Source organism: Cervus canadensis, chromosome 11 (assembly GCF_019320065.1).
Source record: "Cervus canadensis isolate Bull #8, Minnesota chromosome 11, ASM1932006v1, whole genome shotgun sequence".
Lineage (NCBI taxonomy): Eukaryota > Metazoa > Chordata > Mammalia > Artiodactyla > Cervidae > Cervus > Cervus canadensis.
In genome coordinates this window covers 41383691-41400730 of record NC_057396.1, presented here as the reverse complement: position 1 = coordinate 41400730, position 17040 = coordinate 41383691, and the positions used below count along the sequence as shown (strand labels likewise).

Here is a 17040-nt window from a genome sequence, read left to right as displayed (position 1 = left end):
TCCTGAGCTGTTAGCCTCAGAGGAAAGCAGTCATGTCAAGGATGGCAACTGGCCAATTCTTAATTTTGCAGAATAAGAAATTTGGTTGATGAGTTCACTCAGAATGAAGTCAACATTGAGTGACTCACACTGACTAGACTCATAAGAGACTAATATACCAACCGATGCTGATTTATTCATATGAACTGAGAAATATTACTGCCAAGGAGACTTGTCACAGGTAACCCTTGTGACTATGGGTGGTGTTGCCACTTCTCTATCCAATTGGTTCCCTTCTCTGCAAAATAGTGCCTGAGAAAGCCGATTCCTCTGAGCAGACTGCTCAGTTCTCACAGAGTTGGAGCAGAGGGACAGAGGATCCCAGTGGGTAAAGCTTTGGAGCTGTGGCCGACGTGCTCATCTCCACTCCTTCCGCCTCCCCCCCCACCCCCAGATTACTCTCACATTCACAGACAAGGCAGTATTGGCCCCTTTTCCTCTCTTTTGACTCCACAGACATTGGCCTTCTCTTATGACCACACAACAGCCAGCACCCATTGATGCCACTGAACTGTGTATTCTTGTTTTTTTGAGGACTGCCAAGGATTTTTGATTTGGGTTTCAGTGATGCTCTCATGCATCACAAACACATTGTCAGACTAGGCCATCCCCAAAGTGGGCCAGTCTCATCTTATGTGTACCGGTTATGATGAGAGGGTGTTGAGTTTTTCCTGACCTTGACTCTGAGCCCAAGATAGAATACCAGTTAAATGTTGAAATGTCCTCTGCACGAATGATACTACGTTTCTCCTTCTCCAGTAACTGTTTCCTTTTTTATTTTCTTTTGTGTTTTTCCAGGGCTCAGAAAAAACTCTCCTGTAGTCTCGAAGACTTGAGAAGTGAATCTGTGGACAAGGTCAGTCCATCAGTCTACCCATAAAGATGACTGAGTTATTTCTTTGAGGTCAGCACAGTGCTGGGACACACAGGTCAGGCGCTGTCCCTACCTCATGGAGGCTTTTATCAAGTTGCTGAGGAGGCAGGAATTACATGAACATTTAGAGAAAACAGGTCAGCTATGGCCCAAGGCATCCTAGAGGCAGGGTGAGTCAGAACACGCTGCCTGGAGTTGATGAGAAAAGATGCTGAGATGGGTGTGAGCAGGTTTGGGGAAATGGTTTGGGGGGCAGGAGGAGGTAAGGTCGGAGGCAGGAGTCAGAGGAGCCAGAGTTCTTAAATCCTGGCCCTATTTCCTCAGGGCACTTGGAGTGTTGCAGAGGTTTTGAATGAGGATATAATGTGGATAAAGGAGATGACCCTGGAAGTGGGTTATGGAATAAAGTAGAAGATTGGAGAGGAAGCTTCTTAAAGAGTCTAGAAAGACATGAGGCGGGCTTTGTGGCTCCTTATATGGGGCTAGCCCTTGACCACATGGGTGCCCCTGTGCTGGAGAGGAGGATCACAGATTCTTGGGCAATGAGGTCATTGGACACACAGGGGTGCTGCCCTGTAGAGCATCCTAGTGACCTTACTGCATAGATCCCTTGGGGTCCAGCAGTGGGCCCGTCTCCCTGGTGATATACAGTGTGAAACCAGGAAGGCAGGAGCCCGCAGCGGCTTTGTTCCCATCACATGCCTCAGGCTCCCTCCGGTCAGATTGCAGCAGCTGCCTGGGATGTCTGTCCATGCGCTTGGACAGTGACCTGTGTTCCCTCCACAGATTGTATTGATCTGACATAGAGATGGGGAGGGAGGGAGGGGTGAACCTTGCAGATTCAGGCCGGCAGGTGGCCCTGAGTTGCTGCCATGACTAATGCAGGTCTCTTTCTCTCCACATAACTGAAATCCTCCTTGCCATCCCATAGTGTGTCGGTGGGAACCAGCCCTCCCCAGTGGTAGAACCCAAGGTATTATACATTAACTGCATGTCCCTGTTGTCTGTATGAGGCTGCGCTGTTTGCTAGTCTTTTTTTCTTTTTGAGTGTGAAAACTCACAGAATTTTATTCTAAAATCCTGAAGTTGACTGTGAAAGTAAAATTTTTATATGTTTAAAAAATTTGTAGATTATATGACTTGCAGTTTCATAAAATTATCAATGGATGTTCTACCCACGGTTTAACATTAAGTAGATTGCTGGGCAACATATCATAAGTGAACAAGGCCCCTGAAAGTCGCAGATGTCAGTCACAAAGGTAGACACTTACTGATGGCAAACTGAGTGAAGATTTAAGTGTGATATTCTAGAAGCCCAAGACCATAAACCACTCTTTCTATACACAGCTCTACACACAGAGCTTTGTGTGGAATCTCTTGGGTTTCCATCTGGCACATCCTCCATCACCTGTTGTGTAAAATCAGTTCCGACACATGCAAAAAGTTGTACCAATTACTATATTCACAAAAATGGCACAAAAGTGAATTCAACAGGTTATGCATATACATACTTCATTTGCATCTTCAACAAAAACAAAAAGATATTCTAACACTAGAGAAGTGAAAAACACTAGGTACCATGGGCTCTCTTGAGTAAGTATCAGTGTCACACAAAGTTATACAGGAATGGGGAAATATTGCCCAAGGAAAAAAATTCTGTTTTTAAAAATGAAACAAGTTTAAGGGAAATCAAGTTCAACTATAGAGATACAAGTCTTTCACATTTCACACTGCTAGTCTTTTCATTTAGCAAGTTACAGCTTTAGTAACCTTAAAATATGTTACCTGTAAGGGGTGAAAGGAAAGATGAGACTTCCTCTCCTGCTTTCTTCTTCCGTGCCGTCAGCTGGATCCTGCGCTTTCATCTCCCTTATCTGTGCAATAGGACTTCTTATCTTCCCCGTCTTATAGGCTCTGAGAAATCCATCTTTAAGGCAGAGTTGTTCTGATCTCTGGGGAGGAAGTTATGATCTCAGCACACAAGCAGAGGAGTGAGACAGCTCTCGTCCTTTCTGTAGTGATAAGTCATGGTTAAAACACCCAAGGGCTCACTCAGCGCAGGGGCATGGATCCTTCTGCAGTGTCCCCGCACAGGGGTGTCTGGCCTTTGCTTTCTGACTAAGAGCTCATGACATTGTAAGACACCCTCTGTATTCTTCTCCAGCCCTGTTAGATGCATGTCTGGACTTCCCTTGAGTGTGCCTCCACTGATGGGCTCTCCCTGTGGAGTCCATGCAATGAGTCAGTCTCCCCTGCTCCTGACAGCTCTGGAATTGGAGTCCTTCAGGCCCTCTCTCAGTTGTCATCTTCCCCTGTGCACGGCTCATAGACCCTTAAAGGTCCTATTCTATATCCTTGGAGCAAGCAGTGAGTCCTCTATGTCATGCCTGGACCACACTAGCCCCCATGTAGATGGGGTCTGCCCCCTGCCTTCCTCGCTCCAAGGACTGATCTTGCCATTACTGCTGTCACTGTAGACCTCGGGTGTGTGATATTCTCTGTGCCTCTGTGTCCTTGTGTGCTAGGCCAGGGGCAGGAATTGTTGTTCTCTGTTTAGAAACAATAAAATTGAGGTTCTGGGGGGCTAAAGAGAAAGAACTTGGCCAGAGTTGGTCTGACTCCCAGCCTAGGCTCTCCTGCTCAAGTGCTCTGCGTCTGTGCTCTTTCAGGGCAGCGGGGTCATCGGCCGTCTGCTACGCCTTGCCTGGGATTTCCACCTGCCTAACCAGGGTCATTCTTCTCAGACTGCGATGCAGGAGTGGCTTCGGGCATTTCAGTTTCCCCTGTGTTGTGTCCTAATGTTGCATCACCTTCTCCAGCACTGAGTCCTTCCTTCCCAGCGTCTCTTCTTGGCTGAGAGAGCTGAGAGCCCTTTCTGGTGCCCTTGGTCCTTTTACTGTCTTTTTCACGTGCCTGAGCTGCCTTTGAAGCCATCTTACACAAGGTTCTGCCCTCTGTAAGTCTCAGCTCTTCAGCATGCTCCTAGGGCAGCCCACATGGGTATAGCCTTGACTGTCTCTGCCCTGTCTTAGAGGAGTGTGTATGAGGATATGACCGGATGCCTGTTTCTGAACCCTTCCCCACTCCCATATCTCCTGTATAATATGGAACTTGGAGTCATGCCCTTCAGTTCTCGAAAATTTGTGAATGCCGCCTTCCCCACAGTCAGTGGTTCCCGGGTCTGACTGTATGTCAGAGTAATCTGAGATGCGTGTTAAAAACACAGACTCCCAGGGTGCACTCCCAGGGGGTCTGATTCATGGGTGCGGTGGGACCTGGGCTTTTATATTTACAAGTGTCCCAGGTGATTATGAACCAGCCTGTGTGGGGGGCTGGTATTTGGAAACTGTTGCTGTTGACCACAAGTCTTAACAGGTCCAATCTGTCCCTCATGGGTCATCATGAACTTAAAGACTGTGTGGTCTCCATCTCTTCAAGTTCCAGTTACTTCTTTACCAGCCAGTTCCTTCAGAATCCCTTGAAAAGTTAGCCCATTATTCTCATCTCTCTCCTGAGCTGATTTATATAGGATTAGTATTCAGTTTTCAATGACTAAATTGAATTTCAAACAATTTCTAAGGCATGCCTTTATAAGGAAACTGAATTCAGAAATTTACTGGGCACTTGGCTTTTAACTAAATGAAAGATCGCAGTCACTGAAGTCTCCCAGTACTCTTCTGACTTGTTCTTTTTGAAATTGGTTTTATCTTTCTTCTTTTCTACTTCTGCGTCTCATCAAGTTATCCACAGTTGATTCCCTTGGTAACAGTGCTTTAATTTCTCTTTTCTTTTCACTCAAGTGAATTTACTACTGTGTTTCCCTCAGGTTTGTGGGTTTAGGGCCCGTTAAATCCTTCTTGACCAAATAAGTGCAATTCTTTTTTTTAAGCGCAATTCTTTTTTTTAAGTGCAATTCTTCTTCATCTCGAAATCAACTTTTCTTTTTGGGACCCTTTCCATGGCCAGAGTCCGAGTACAGGGCCCACTGCCCTGGGGCTGAACCTCTTGCAGACTGTCATCCCAAGTTCCCAGGGAATTCTGTGCTGGCAGGTGGCCCTCTGACCCGCTTTCTATGGACACCTCCCCTGATTGTGTGCTTACCTTCTCACTTCACCTTACCCTGCTATCTTTCAGAGTAACTATTGTGATATATAAATACGATCAATAGATAATATTATCTACTAAGGTGAAGCAATAAGTATAACATTTATTGGAATTCTGGCTTGTATGCCCAGAGAGCTTGAAGGGTAATTCTTGGCTGTTGATTCCTTAACCTCTAACCACAAGGCCAGATGGCAAAGGCTTAGCCTCCTGTTCAGACATGGCTTCCGTCAGCCCTCAATTCAAGCTTGACTCTGTCCCCATCTCGCTATACGGCTTTGGGCAAGTTTCTTTCTTTCTTGGAGCTCTGGTCCTATTGCCTGGCCTGGACTAAATTACCTTTGAGGGGTCTTTGAGTTGGCCTCAGTTTACAAATGGTTCTTGGAGAACAGGGAGTTGTTCCTGCATCCAGAGATTTCCTAACTGGGCTTGAGGTGGAGAGTGACAGCTAATTCAACGTCTCCCTCCCTTTTCTTCCCTTAGGATGGCCCTTTCCTGGCGGAGCACAAGTACCCCACGTTACCTGGGAAGCTTCCAGGAGCCACGCCCAATGGAGAGGCTGTGAAGTCTCCATCTACCGCCTCCCCAGTGGATCCTGCAGGGAGCAGCCCGCTGAGGCTGAGTGAGTGTCCAGACCCCAGGCTGGTGGCTTCTGGTGCCTCGGCCTTGGCACTTCCATTGTTGCACGAGGTCCCTGCACCCTCCCAACCACAGCCCACAATTGGAGAGCAGTGGGGGTGGGTGGATGGGACTAGTCATACCTCAGGGTGATCCCATGTCCGGAGATGATGGCTGTCTTTCTGGGCTCACTATTGCCTTCCAGAAACACCCCAGACCCCAGAGAATCAGGGTGTGTACCCCACCTTCTTTCCACCTGTAATTATTCTACCCCCATTTTCTCTTCTCCTCTGTTCCTCCTCTCTTGACTCCTTCCTGATCTTCCTATTTTTCCTCTTTCCCTCCCTGCTAGACACCACACTCCACCCTCCCTGACCCTCCCCATTCCTCCTCTGTCCTCCTGATCTCTTTCCTGTCTCTGCCTTCCTCTCTGCAGCCTCCCTCTTACCAGTAGGGTGATATTATGTGCTCTTCCAAGGAAGAGCATTTCCTTAGAGAAGTGGAGTCAGTGGTCAGTGGGCAAGGATGCCAGTCCACCAGTAGCCTTTTGGTGCTTAGGATCTGATGGAGGTCTTTGCACAACAGGCTGTATTTCTCCAATAGCAGCAGCAGATCAGGGGGGCCTAGAAGGGAGCATTCTGGTCCTGACAGAGCTTTCCCCACCCCTGACTCCTCATCCCTGGCTGTTCCCGAGCCAGCCAATGTACAGGCTTCTGCCCTTGGCCAGTACTGCCTTTGGCTGCAGAAAGTCCAGATAAGCCCTTGAATGAATGTGTCCTAGTGACACTCAGGCTGTGGACTTTCCTGCATCTTTGGATCATTGTAGTCTGATTTGAGTGAGCTCTGACGTGTGCACAAGATCAGTGGGCGGCCTGGCATATCTGGCCCCCACAGCTGCCCCTCTCCCTCCATGTGTGGATGCCTTACCTGCCAGGAAGTGGCACCTGGAGCATTTGGTCCCCTCTCACTGCAGTGACCCTGCAGATCAGGCTCAGTCACCCTTCACCCCCACCCTTCCTTGTGGGATTATTTTTCTTTCTGTTTGAGTTTTTCCCTCTTGCTCGATGACTCTTGTTTATTTCTTTGCTTCCCTATAACTCTGTTGGGCTGGACTTTGGCCTCTCTTGCTTCTTCATGTGGCTTCTCTGCTTCTTGGTTGGCTGGAGACCGTGGCCGGAGTGTCAGTGCCCCCGTATTAGGTACTGTACCCTTCCAGGTGAGGTGGAGAGTGAGACGCCCTTGCTTGCCTCCCGGGACACCCTCCCTTTCCCAAACATTCAGCCAGGTTCCCCTGCTGCCTGCACTCCCGCGTCTCCCTGGGGGGAGAGAGAGGAAGCTCCTTGCTGGAGTTATCCTGCAAGTACTGGGCCCCATTTGAAGACATTTGCTCACCCAGATTTGAAGTCTTAAGCTCACCAACTCCCCAGAGAGAAAACCTGGAGTGTGCCTGGGCCCCTACTGGTCTCTGACATCTTGCTGTAAAGTTCTGCCCTGAAAGCAGGGCTGGGCAGACTCTTCCCGACTCCCACTGAGGGAATGGCCCAGTCTCGGGGAGAAGGTTTGCAGAGGTCAGGTTCCTTCTTGTCATTCACTTGTCATTTTATTCTTTCAATCTCAGGAGACACAGAAAGTGGCTGGGACGACACTGCCGTGGCCAATGACTCATCCCTGTCATCGGGCACCGAGTCCAGCCCCCAATCTCCCCTGACATCAGATGGTAAACGGAGCCCCAGAGGCATCAAGAAGTTCTGGGGAAAGTAAGTTGGTGGTGATGATCATTAATTACATTGTTTAGAATTAATATTCTTGGCTGAGCAAAGTGTCTCCACAACCCCCCGGTTTAATTAGATGTTGGAACAGCAGTAAGTACACAGTGGTTACATGTAGAGAGAAGACTTTGAGTTATTTTTTAAGGCCCAGAGAAGGAGAACTATGAAAGGCACCCCTTAAGTATAACCAGTTGCCTTACATGTCATTCATTTTAGGCATCAGTCCATCCCACAGACCCTGAGAACATCCTCTGCAGCTTATGCCTCATGTGCTTTGGGGAGATGCATGGTTGAGACCAATTTCTTCCTCCTCAGGGCTCAGTCTGTGTCTTAAGCGATCCTTGAAGATACAGTGCTGAGTCTTTGCTGGCCTTGCTGACCCAGTCTGCAAAATAAGGCAGAAACTGGGGCCTCCTCCCAGGCAGCAACCCTCACTTTGACCCCCCAGGGCGAGGGGCCCCATCCCAGAGGCAGGGTTAGAATTGAGGCTGGGTCTTGATGCTGGCCCTCAGGGGAGGCACTGGGAAGCAGGGCCAAGCAGAGCCCTGGGTGTGGCTTGTGAGGCCCTGTGTAGGGGGAGTGCACTGACCTCAGGCTTCCAGCCTGCCCTCTGACGGCCTCCATGGATTCCTGTCCACACAGGATCCGAAGGACTCAGTCAGGAAACTTCAACACCGATGCCCCAGGGGTGGCTGAGTTTCGACGAGGTGGGCTCCGGGCAACTGCAGGACCAAGACTGTCCAGGACCAGAGATCCCAAGGCTCAGAAAAGGTAAGGCTCCCTCCAGTCCATCTGCAAAGAACCATTTAAAATCCTACACCCCCCCCCCCCAAAAAAAAAATAAAATAAAATCCTACCCAAGATGGAGTGGGAATGGGGGCTGGATGCCCCAGAGCCTCCAGAGATGGAAGGCAGGAGCCCCTAGCCCAGAGCTTCTTGGCCTATCCCTCTGACACGTGTGGACATTGCTCATGCTTATTTCTAGGTGCACTGAGGCAAAGGCAGGGGCTGCCTACAGCCAGGGTGTGGGGTGGGAGGCAGCACTCCGGCCCCACGAGTAAACCTCAGTCTCCTGATCTATGAAGTGTGGGGTCAAAAACAAGTGCTTGTGAAAGTTCTTAGGAGGCTCACGTGAGCTCCTACACATTTAACCGTGGCATCAGCTGGCCATATTCAAGGGTCCCCTTCCCCAGGGAGCCTGGTGGAAAGAGAGCACGGCCTGCCTCTGGGGCAGCCCCTCCTTTCACACAGACCTGCCAAAGGGTGAGAGGCAGCAGGCAGATAGGCCCTGATCCCTCATGACACACGGTACCGAACCTTCCTACTGGGGCAGCTTGGAAGGACTTATAAAGGGATCAGAATGGGAAGTTTTTTCACAGCTGTTCCCATCACACCCAAATAAAAAAAGCATTAAAAACAACAACAAAAAAACTTTTCCAGAGATCGCCCTGGTGGACACCCTCTCGCCACCAGCTTTATCCCCCCGCTTTCCCCAAGTCTCCCTGCTCGGAGAAGAGCCTCTCCCTTCCGACCTGCCCAGGTGAACCTTTAGTCCTGTGTCTTAGGGAAACCCTTTTCCACAACCTCTGCTCCCGTCAGATGATCCCCTCAGTATATCATCTCCCATGGAATATCTCCTACTAAAGTCTGAGTTTCTCAGTCATGAACAGGCTCTGGGGGCCCCTTTCTCAAGATTGGACTGTGACATTTTAAATTTAGCCAAACAGTAAAAAGTAAGAATTTTTTTTTGTTTTTGGCTGCGCTGGGTCTTCATTGCTGCACGTGGGCTTTCTCTAATTGGAATGAGTGAGGGACTACTCTTCTCTGCAGTGCCCAGGCCTCTCGTGGTGGCTTCTCTTGTTTGCTGAGCACAGGCTCTAGGTACACGGGCTTCAGTAGTTGCAGCACGTGCAGTAGTTGTGGCGTGTGGACTTTAGGGTACACAGGCTTCAGTAGTTGTGGCGCATGAGCACAGTTGCTCCGTGGCCTGTGGGATCTTCCCAGACTAGGGATCAAACCTGTGTTCCCGGCATTGGCAGATGGATTCTCATCCTCTGTACCATCAGGGAATTCCAAAATGTAAGGTTTAACCCTCTTAATTTTCATCCCCCTGAGATTGCCAAGTGCCAAGTGCACGTAATGACTAAGATGTGCACAGCTTGCATACTAATTCTAGTTACAACAGTCTAGACCTTAGTGAAGGGAGAGGGATGTTCCCCTGGTGTGGCATGCTGTTCTCAGACCTGCAACCCTGCGGAAGGGAGCACGTGTGGACGTACCCTGCTTCCCCACCCAGCCCCCTCAGGTTCCCAGGCCTTGCCAGGCTCTCCCATGTACACCGTCGGGACCTTTGGTGAGTGTCCCCAGACCCACCCTCCGGATGTCTTGCAGAGAAAACCCGAGCATGCGTAGCCCTCCTGGTCCTGCTCTGCGAGGGTCGTGGATCTGTGTTTACCTTTCTAGTCAGAAATGTAAATGCTCAGCAAATGTTAGTTTTTAGAGGCTAGAGAATCTACGGATATGGTCTGAGAAGGCAGAGACCAATTCAGAGCCATTAGAAAATGAGCCACAGGAAGCGTTTCCATGTATTCCATGAGTATTCTAGTCTACTTGGCAGTCTTCTGACCTTAGACATCAATGGTTCTGGGATGAAATAATAAAGCCACCATAAGCTTGAATGATGAAATTTTGTTCCACTTCTGGCTGTCCTTTGAATTTATTCTTGAAGAGGGGATCATTGGTTGGGTGTAAGAACTTCTCTAAGACCCTTAGGCGTTTTTCCTTAGAGCAGGACTGCGTGGTTAAGGGGCCCATTCACCGTCTGCCAAGTCACTTTGGTGTGGGGAGGCCAGTGTGGGGAACTTTCTCTGCCAAAGGCAGAACTGCAGTTCCAACCACAGAGTTGCTTTGTTTGGATGTCTTTGTGCTTTGTTAATAGTAACAATGGATGACAAGGAGAATGGGAATGAAGGCCTGATGAGACTGTATGTTTATCACAGCTGTGCTTATGCTAACAAAAATGAGCTTGCTGGTGGGAAAGAAAGGCCTTTATTACTCTTAAACAGAAATGTGATATAATTATATGCTAATACTCTCTGGCATTTATAGTTTATAGATATTTAGGTATAGCCTTTAAAAAATATTGTCACCAGTATTCCTATAGGCAAAAGTTCATTGTTACTGAAAGTCTCCAGCCCTCATCCTTTCTTTTTTTTCCGGTGGAACAGTTGTTTGCTAATATAATATTTGATAATGACATTTCATAGGAACGCTCAGGTTATAGAATAATCCATGTTTAAATTTTGTCCTGTGTTGCTGATTTACGTTCCAGTGGACAGAGGAGCCTGAGTGGCCGCAGAGCCAGACATGACTGAGTGCCTCACACACGCACACACAGCACTGCTGGACAGTGAGAGCTTGTAACCTACAACCCTGTCAGCATTAACTATTTGCAGCTTTTCTTTGTTTAAACTTCCAGTTTTATAGGCGTCCCCAAATTACATTCTTATTGTTAATGTTGTTTACATGCTTGTTTCTTCTGTGAATTGTGAGCATTTCTGCCCATTTTTATTTAGGTATGAATATCTTTTAATTAGTTATTTAATTTCTAGTTGTTCTCTATACAGTATAGTAAGATATTAAGCCACATCTAAAAATTGTGATAGATGATTTTTCAGGTTTGTTGCAGACTTTACTTTGATATATGAAATTTTTAGGTTTGTGTACAATAAGTTACCAACTTTTCCTTTGTGATGTCTTTCATTATTTTGTTTTAAAATTTTTCAATGATTTTTTTTCTAAACTGGTTTTAAACAATGAATTTTTCAAAAGTAATTTTTAAAAACTTCAAAAGTCATCTATTTGGAGATTTATTTTGGTGTGTGGTGACAGGTTTTTTCCCCCAAGAAAAAGTAGGGTGTAAATGTTTAAGTCAGGCAGACTTTAAAGCCACATGTTTGGCCCCCATCGCTGGAGGGGTTTTCTGAGTTCGTCTACAGAGTGTATTGCCTTAGTGACTCTAGCTTACGAGGAGTCTCTGATCAGAGTGCTTCCCTGCCTCAGACCCCCTTTCACTGCCTTTGTCCCAAGGTCATTTACTTGTCTGGGCCCCTTCCACAGTCCAGAGAGGGTCTACCCAATGTACTGACAAAGCCGTGTGTTTTGAAATTTTTTCATAAGTAAGACATTTCAAACACAAACAGTTTTGAGACTGCTGACTATTCCAACTTTCTCTTGGTCTACGCTTAGACTAATATCAGATGACAGTGGAATAGCCATGGGCATTCTTGGGATCTGATTTAGGGGAAGTTGAGTTGGGAATCCATTAAGTTTGGGTTTGGTGGAATTACGTTTATGTGGTTTGCAGTCACTTCATGTTTAGTTTACTAAGGTTTCATTAATTAGCTATCCTACTATAAAAATGGCTTCCAACGTGCCAGTGTGCCCAGCACTCTGACACAGAAACTCAAAGTCCCAGATCTCATTCCAAAATGAACTTGTCCTCTGGCATTTGGTTTCAAAAGTATGGGGTAGTGGGAAAAGAAAGAACATTTGAAATATACAAAACCAGAAGCTAGTCTGTGGAAAGTCTTTCCAATCATCAGATTTGCAAAATCCTAAACAGGAGATTTGGTTCTCTTGGTGCTTATTCAAAACAGAAGTCCTCTCTTTTCAGAAAAGGACTAATGAAATACATACAATGATAAGTGCGCCCTGTGTTCTCCGTCTACTATGGGAATGGCCTGTTGGATAAATTGCACTTACATCATTTTAACTGCAATTTAGAAAGATGTTTTGGAACATGTCAGTAAAATAAGTGGTTTGGCTGTATATGAAAGGTACTTTTCTGTCATCTCTAAATAACTTAACACCATGTTCAGCCCCGGACAAGAGTAGGGGAGACCCTGGCACTGACAGAACCCCAGGAGGTGGGAAGGTTGGGTTTGCTACTGTGGGAATGCCACAGGCTTAGGAGAGCAGAGACCATTCACAAAGCGAGAAATGGGAAGATGATGAAGGGTAGAGGAGCATGTCAGAGCTCTAGGATGTTTTGAAAAGGTCTACAGGACAGAGGTATTCAAATTACTGTCTCAAAAACACTTATTTCACCTCAGAACTAAAATGTCTCTCTGATATGTAGAACATTTGTTTCTTCCCAATTCCCAGAAACTTAGAAACTAAACTTAAGAGCTAATAGAATGTGAAATAAAAGTGATAAAGTAAGCACTGAAATTAAAAGAAACTATTCAGATGTTAAGAAAAATATATACACAAAAAATCCCAGATCAAACCAAATGCAATAATTCACCAAGAGCAACAGATAAATTCCAAACAAAAATAGTGAATTTTGTTGTTGTTGCTCAGTTGCTAAGCCATGTCTCACTCTTTGCAACTCCATGAACTGCAGTACGCCAGGCTTCCCTATCCTTTACTGTCTCCCTGAGTTTGCTCAAACTCATGTCCATTGAGTCAGTGACGCCATCCAACCAGTTCAACCTCTGTCACCCCCTTCTCTTGCCTTCAGTCTTTCTGAGCATCAGGGTCTTTTCCAGTGAGTCAGCTCTTCGCATCAGGTGGCCCAGGTATTGGAGCTTCAGCATCAGCATAAGTCCTTCCAATGAATAATCAGGGTTGATTTCCTTTAGGATTGACCGCTTTGATCTCCCTGCTAAGGAACTCTCAAGAGTCTTCTCCAGCACCAGAGTTTGAAAGAATCAATTCTTTGGCACTCAGCCTTCTTTATGGTCTAACTCTCACATCCGTACATGACTACTGAAAAAACCATAGCTTTGACTAGACGGACCTTTGTCAGCAAAGTGATGTCTCTGTTTTTTAATACGCTGTCTAGGTTGGTCAGCTTTTCTTCTAGGAGCAAGTGTCTTTTAATTTCATGGCTACAGTCATTGTCGGCAGTGATTTTGGAGATCAAGAAAATAAAGTCTGTCACTGTTTCCATTGTTTCCCCATCTATTTGCCATAAAGTGATGGGACCCGATGCCATGATTTGCAGTTTTTTGGTGTTGAGTTTGAAGCCAGCTTTTTCACTTTCCTCTTTCACTTTCATCAAGAGGCTCTTTAGTTCCTCCTTGCTTTCTGCCATTAGTGTGGTATCATCTGCCTATCTGAAGTTGTTATTTCTCCCAGCAATCTTGATTCCAGCTTGTGTTTTATCCAGCCGCACATTTTGCACGATGTACTCAAAGTAGTGAATAGGTTCCTTGATTGTTATTCAGTAAAGTGAATCATATGAACACATTGGCAAAAGATGAAGATTTCTTGATGATTTTACATGATATACTTACTTTGACCAAGATGATGTTGCCTAATATGCAACAGCAACAAGAACATTAAATAAATGTCAATTCAAAAAATATTTAAGATAAACACCAGAAAGCTTGAATGCTGTGGAATTTTATAGGTCATATCTAAAGGACACTTGATAGTTTTCCTAAATTTAATGATTCTAAAATTGTATTTAACAATACCATTTTTAAATTGTGAAGCTGAAAGTTTTTTTTTTAAAAACTATCAAAATAACAAATATTGGTCCATTGTGCTAGAAGGAAGGTGGAATTAAGCTTCTCACAGAAAATACAGCCCTGCCCCACCCACAGATTCAAATAACCACAGATCAAATTTCTACTGGTTGAACCCATGGATGCAGAACTCACAAATACAGAGGGCTGAGTGAACTATGCCATTTTATCTCAAGGGCTTGAGCATCCCTGGATTTTGGTGTCTACAGGATCCTGGAACCAATCCCCTAGCAGATACAGAAGGACAGCTATGTTATTGAGTTGTTGACATATGAAGCATGCAGAAAATACCAAATATGAAGGTAAAGCACCATAGAAGTGTATTTGGAATTAATAAAAACTTTATTTTTCAGGGTTCCATGATATTTTTCCATTTTAGTTAGATTTGTAACTTCTGTGATTTTTTTTTTTATTCTAAATGCGGATTTTGTTCCCAATTTTGTATTCAAATTGTGTATTCACATATTCCATCTGCATTCAATTCTTAAAGAGGTCCTGCCCTAACTTTTATAAGGTCCAGGTCTCAAAAAACCTAGATCTGCGCTTATTCATGATCCATTAAAAACCCAGGCTCCAGGCTGAGCGACCAGCACCCGCTCTAAGGTGCACATCATCTCCTGCTTGTTCTCACATGGTGCTTTCTGGTCATCCTGACTCTCTTAAGAAATTCTCTCACTTTCAAGGAATTTTTAAATGCCTCATTCAGGCATTAAAAAAAGAATTGTTTTTTAACCAGCACTTTAGAAGTACTATCTTAGAAGCAATCTTTTGGAATAGCCAGTCTTCTATATTCCGTGAATCCTCCTTTATTTTAAAAAAATGGGTATGAGGTTGCTTTGTCAACCTCCCCGGTACCCCCCACAACTCAACTGGAATTTGAGTGTGCCATTATATTCAGACTTTAAATGAAAAATTGATGTCTTTAAGAATTGATGGCTTTGTAAAACCCAGGCTTCCTGTCTAGGAACATGATCTAGCTCTTCATTTATTCATGTCCTTTTTATATTGCTCAGTTGAGTGTCATAGTTACCACCTCCCCCATCCCCACACACAAGGACCCACTCAATTCTCATAAAGGCAGCTCTTAGACATTTTATAATTTTGGTTGCTATCAGTGGGATTTAAAATTATTGTAACAAAAATATTAGTGCCTGTGCATTGGTATATAGAAAATTACATATGTCATGTAAATATTAGGAGTATGTGTATTTTATAACTAGCCATCTTACTGAGTTCTCTTGAGTTTTCTAGGTAGACAATCATGTCATTCTGAAAAGAGTGGTTTTATTTCTACCTTTCTAATAGCTATATTTTTGCTTTTTATTCTATCTCTTCTTATACTCACTGCAACTCTAACCAGTGTTACTAGTGTGATAAAAAAGTCTTTTTATTGACTTTAATGTGGATGCCCTAGTATTTCATTAGTAAATAAGATTTTAACTATTGATAATCAGAGTTTTTTGTTTTTCTTTTAATGTTTGAGTGCTGATAAGTCTTTCTCTAGTTTTCTAAGCATTTTCATAAAAATGATATTAAACACTGTGTAAAACACGGTTCAGGTGTGGATCTAAATCCTAATGGGGCTGTGACTCTTGGCTTTGGTTCAAGTGTGTATGTATGTGGACTGCGTGTTCGTGTGAGCACAGCTTCCTGTGTATGTGTGTGTTAAATCCCTCAGTCATGTCCCCCTCTTTGCGACACCATGGACTGTAGCCCTCCAGGCTCCTCTGTCCATGGGATTTTCCAGGTAAAAATACTGGAATGGGTTGTCATTTCCTATTCCAGGGGATCTTCCCAACATAGAGATCAAACCCATATCTCCTGTGTCCCCTGCATTGGCAGGCAGATTCTTTACCACTGCGCCATCAGTGAAGCTCTTGAGCACAGCTTCCTGAGGTGCGTGTAACTGCCCCAAGCCCTCAGCAGCTGCAGATCTGAGATTCCCACCAGGTGTTATCCCAGGAAACTCAAGAGTCTGTCTTAAATGAGTATGTTGTGGTTCAGCTGGATCCCATCATGGGGGTGTTTGTTTACACCTAGTCCATTTTCGTGAGGCCCTATTTGTTCAGATGGAGCCCAGGCCCTCATGCTTAACAGGGTCATTTTCTGCTTCCAGTGACGCCAATGCCCCCTTTGCCCAATGGAGCACAGAGCGTGTGTGCACGTGGCTGGAGGACTTCGGCCTGGCTCAGTATGTCATCTTTGCGAGGCAATGGGTGACTTCTGGCCACACATTACTGACAGCTACCCCTCAGGACATGGAAAAGGTACGGGCTGAGCCCTGGGCGAGGAGGCTCCTACTTCTCCCCAAACCAATGCATGGGAAAATGAATTCCCCCCATTCCTTCCCACCCACCACCCCGACAACATGCCCACACGTAGGAAGATGGGCAAAGGAGGCCAAGATTCTGTTACTGTGGGTTGATCCCAGGGCGGTGGGCAGAGGTCTGCTCCACCCATTGGAGAATCTCCACCCAGACACAGGAGCCTCTGAGAGCTGGGCTGCCTGCCGAGATTTCACATCTGTCTCCATCTTTCACTTTCAGGAGCTAGGAATTAAGCACCCTCTTCACAGGAAAAAGCTGGTTTTAGCAGTGAAAGCCATCAACACCAAGCAGGAGGAGAAGTCTGCACTGCTGGACCACATCTGGGTAACACGTAAGGACAGGCAGATGTGTGTTTCTGGCAGCTCCCTGGGAATGTGTGCCTTAAAGGCAGCTGTCTCCTTGGGACAGGCAGGCAGATTACTAAACTTTAGGGGAAACACAGCTGGAACTTGAATGATAATTTGCTGCTGCTTTCTTTTTATGTTTTTTTGCATCCACAGTCTCCCATTTTCACAAGTCTCACTTCCCCATTTCTGTAGGTTGGCTTGATGATATTGGCTTACCCCAATACAAAGACCAGTTTCATGAATCCAGAGTCGACGGGCGGATGCTGCAGTACCTGACGGTGGTGAGGACCTGTCCCCCAGTGTTTCGGTCATCCCCGTGAGCACCCAGCTCAACGCAGGCGTCCCCATGGAGGTTATTTTACACTTGATTCCACCACCTCTGGCATATCCTTAGGGTCTTAAAACAGTGTCATTTGTCACATAAGATGC

At 45.7% G+C, this 17040-nt stretch overlaps 1 protein-coding gene across 17 annotated transcripts in view; it reads left to right on the top strand.

Moving 5' to 3' along the window:
• The window catches only part of PPFIBP2 (PPFIA binding protein 2), a 166207-nt gene that overhangs the window by 133089 nt on the left and 16078 nt on the right, over positions 1-17040 (top strand). For 10 of the 17 annotated variants that reach the window (XR_006272024.1, XM_043481821.1, XM_043481819.1 and 7 more), the window contains 9 exons: positions 838-895; positions 1845-1886; positions 5498-5636; positions 6799-6831; positions 7251-7389; positions 8044-8172; positions 16054-16204; positions 16484-16595; positions 16804-16892. Coding sequence is in view for 16 of the 17 variants with exons in the window: in XM_043481821.1 (XP_043337756.1) it covers positions 838-895; positions 1845-1886; positions 5498-5636; positions 6799-6831; positions 7251-7389; positions 8044-8172; positions 16054-16204; positions 16484-16595; positions 16804-16892 (892 nt within the window). In the remaining variant the exon portion in view is untranslated. The remainder of the gene's footprint in view (positions 1-837; positions 896-1844; positions 1887-5497; positions 5637-6798; positions 6832-7250; positions 7390-8043; positions 8173-16053; positions 16205-16483; positions 16596-16803; positions 16893-17040) is intronic. The other 7 variants (XM_043481823.1, XM_043481829.1, XM_043481827.1 and 4 more) reach the window with 3 other exon arrangements.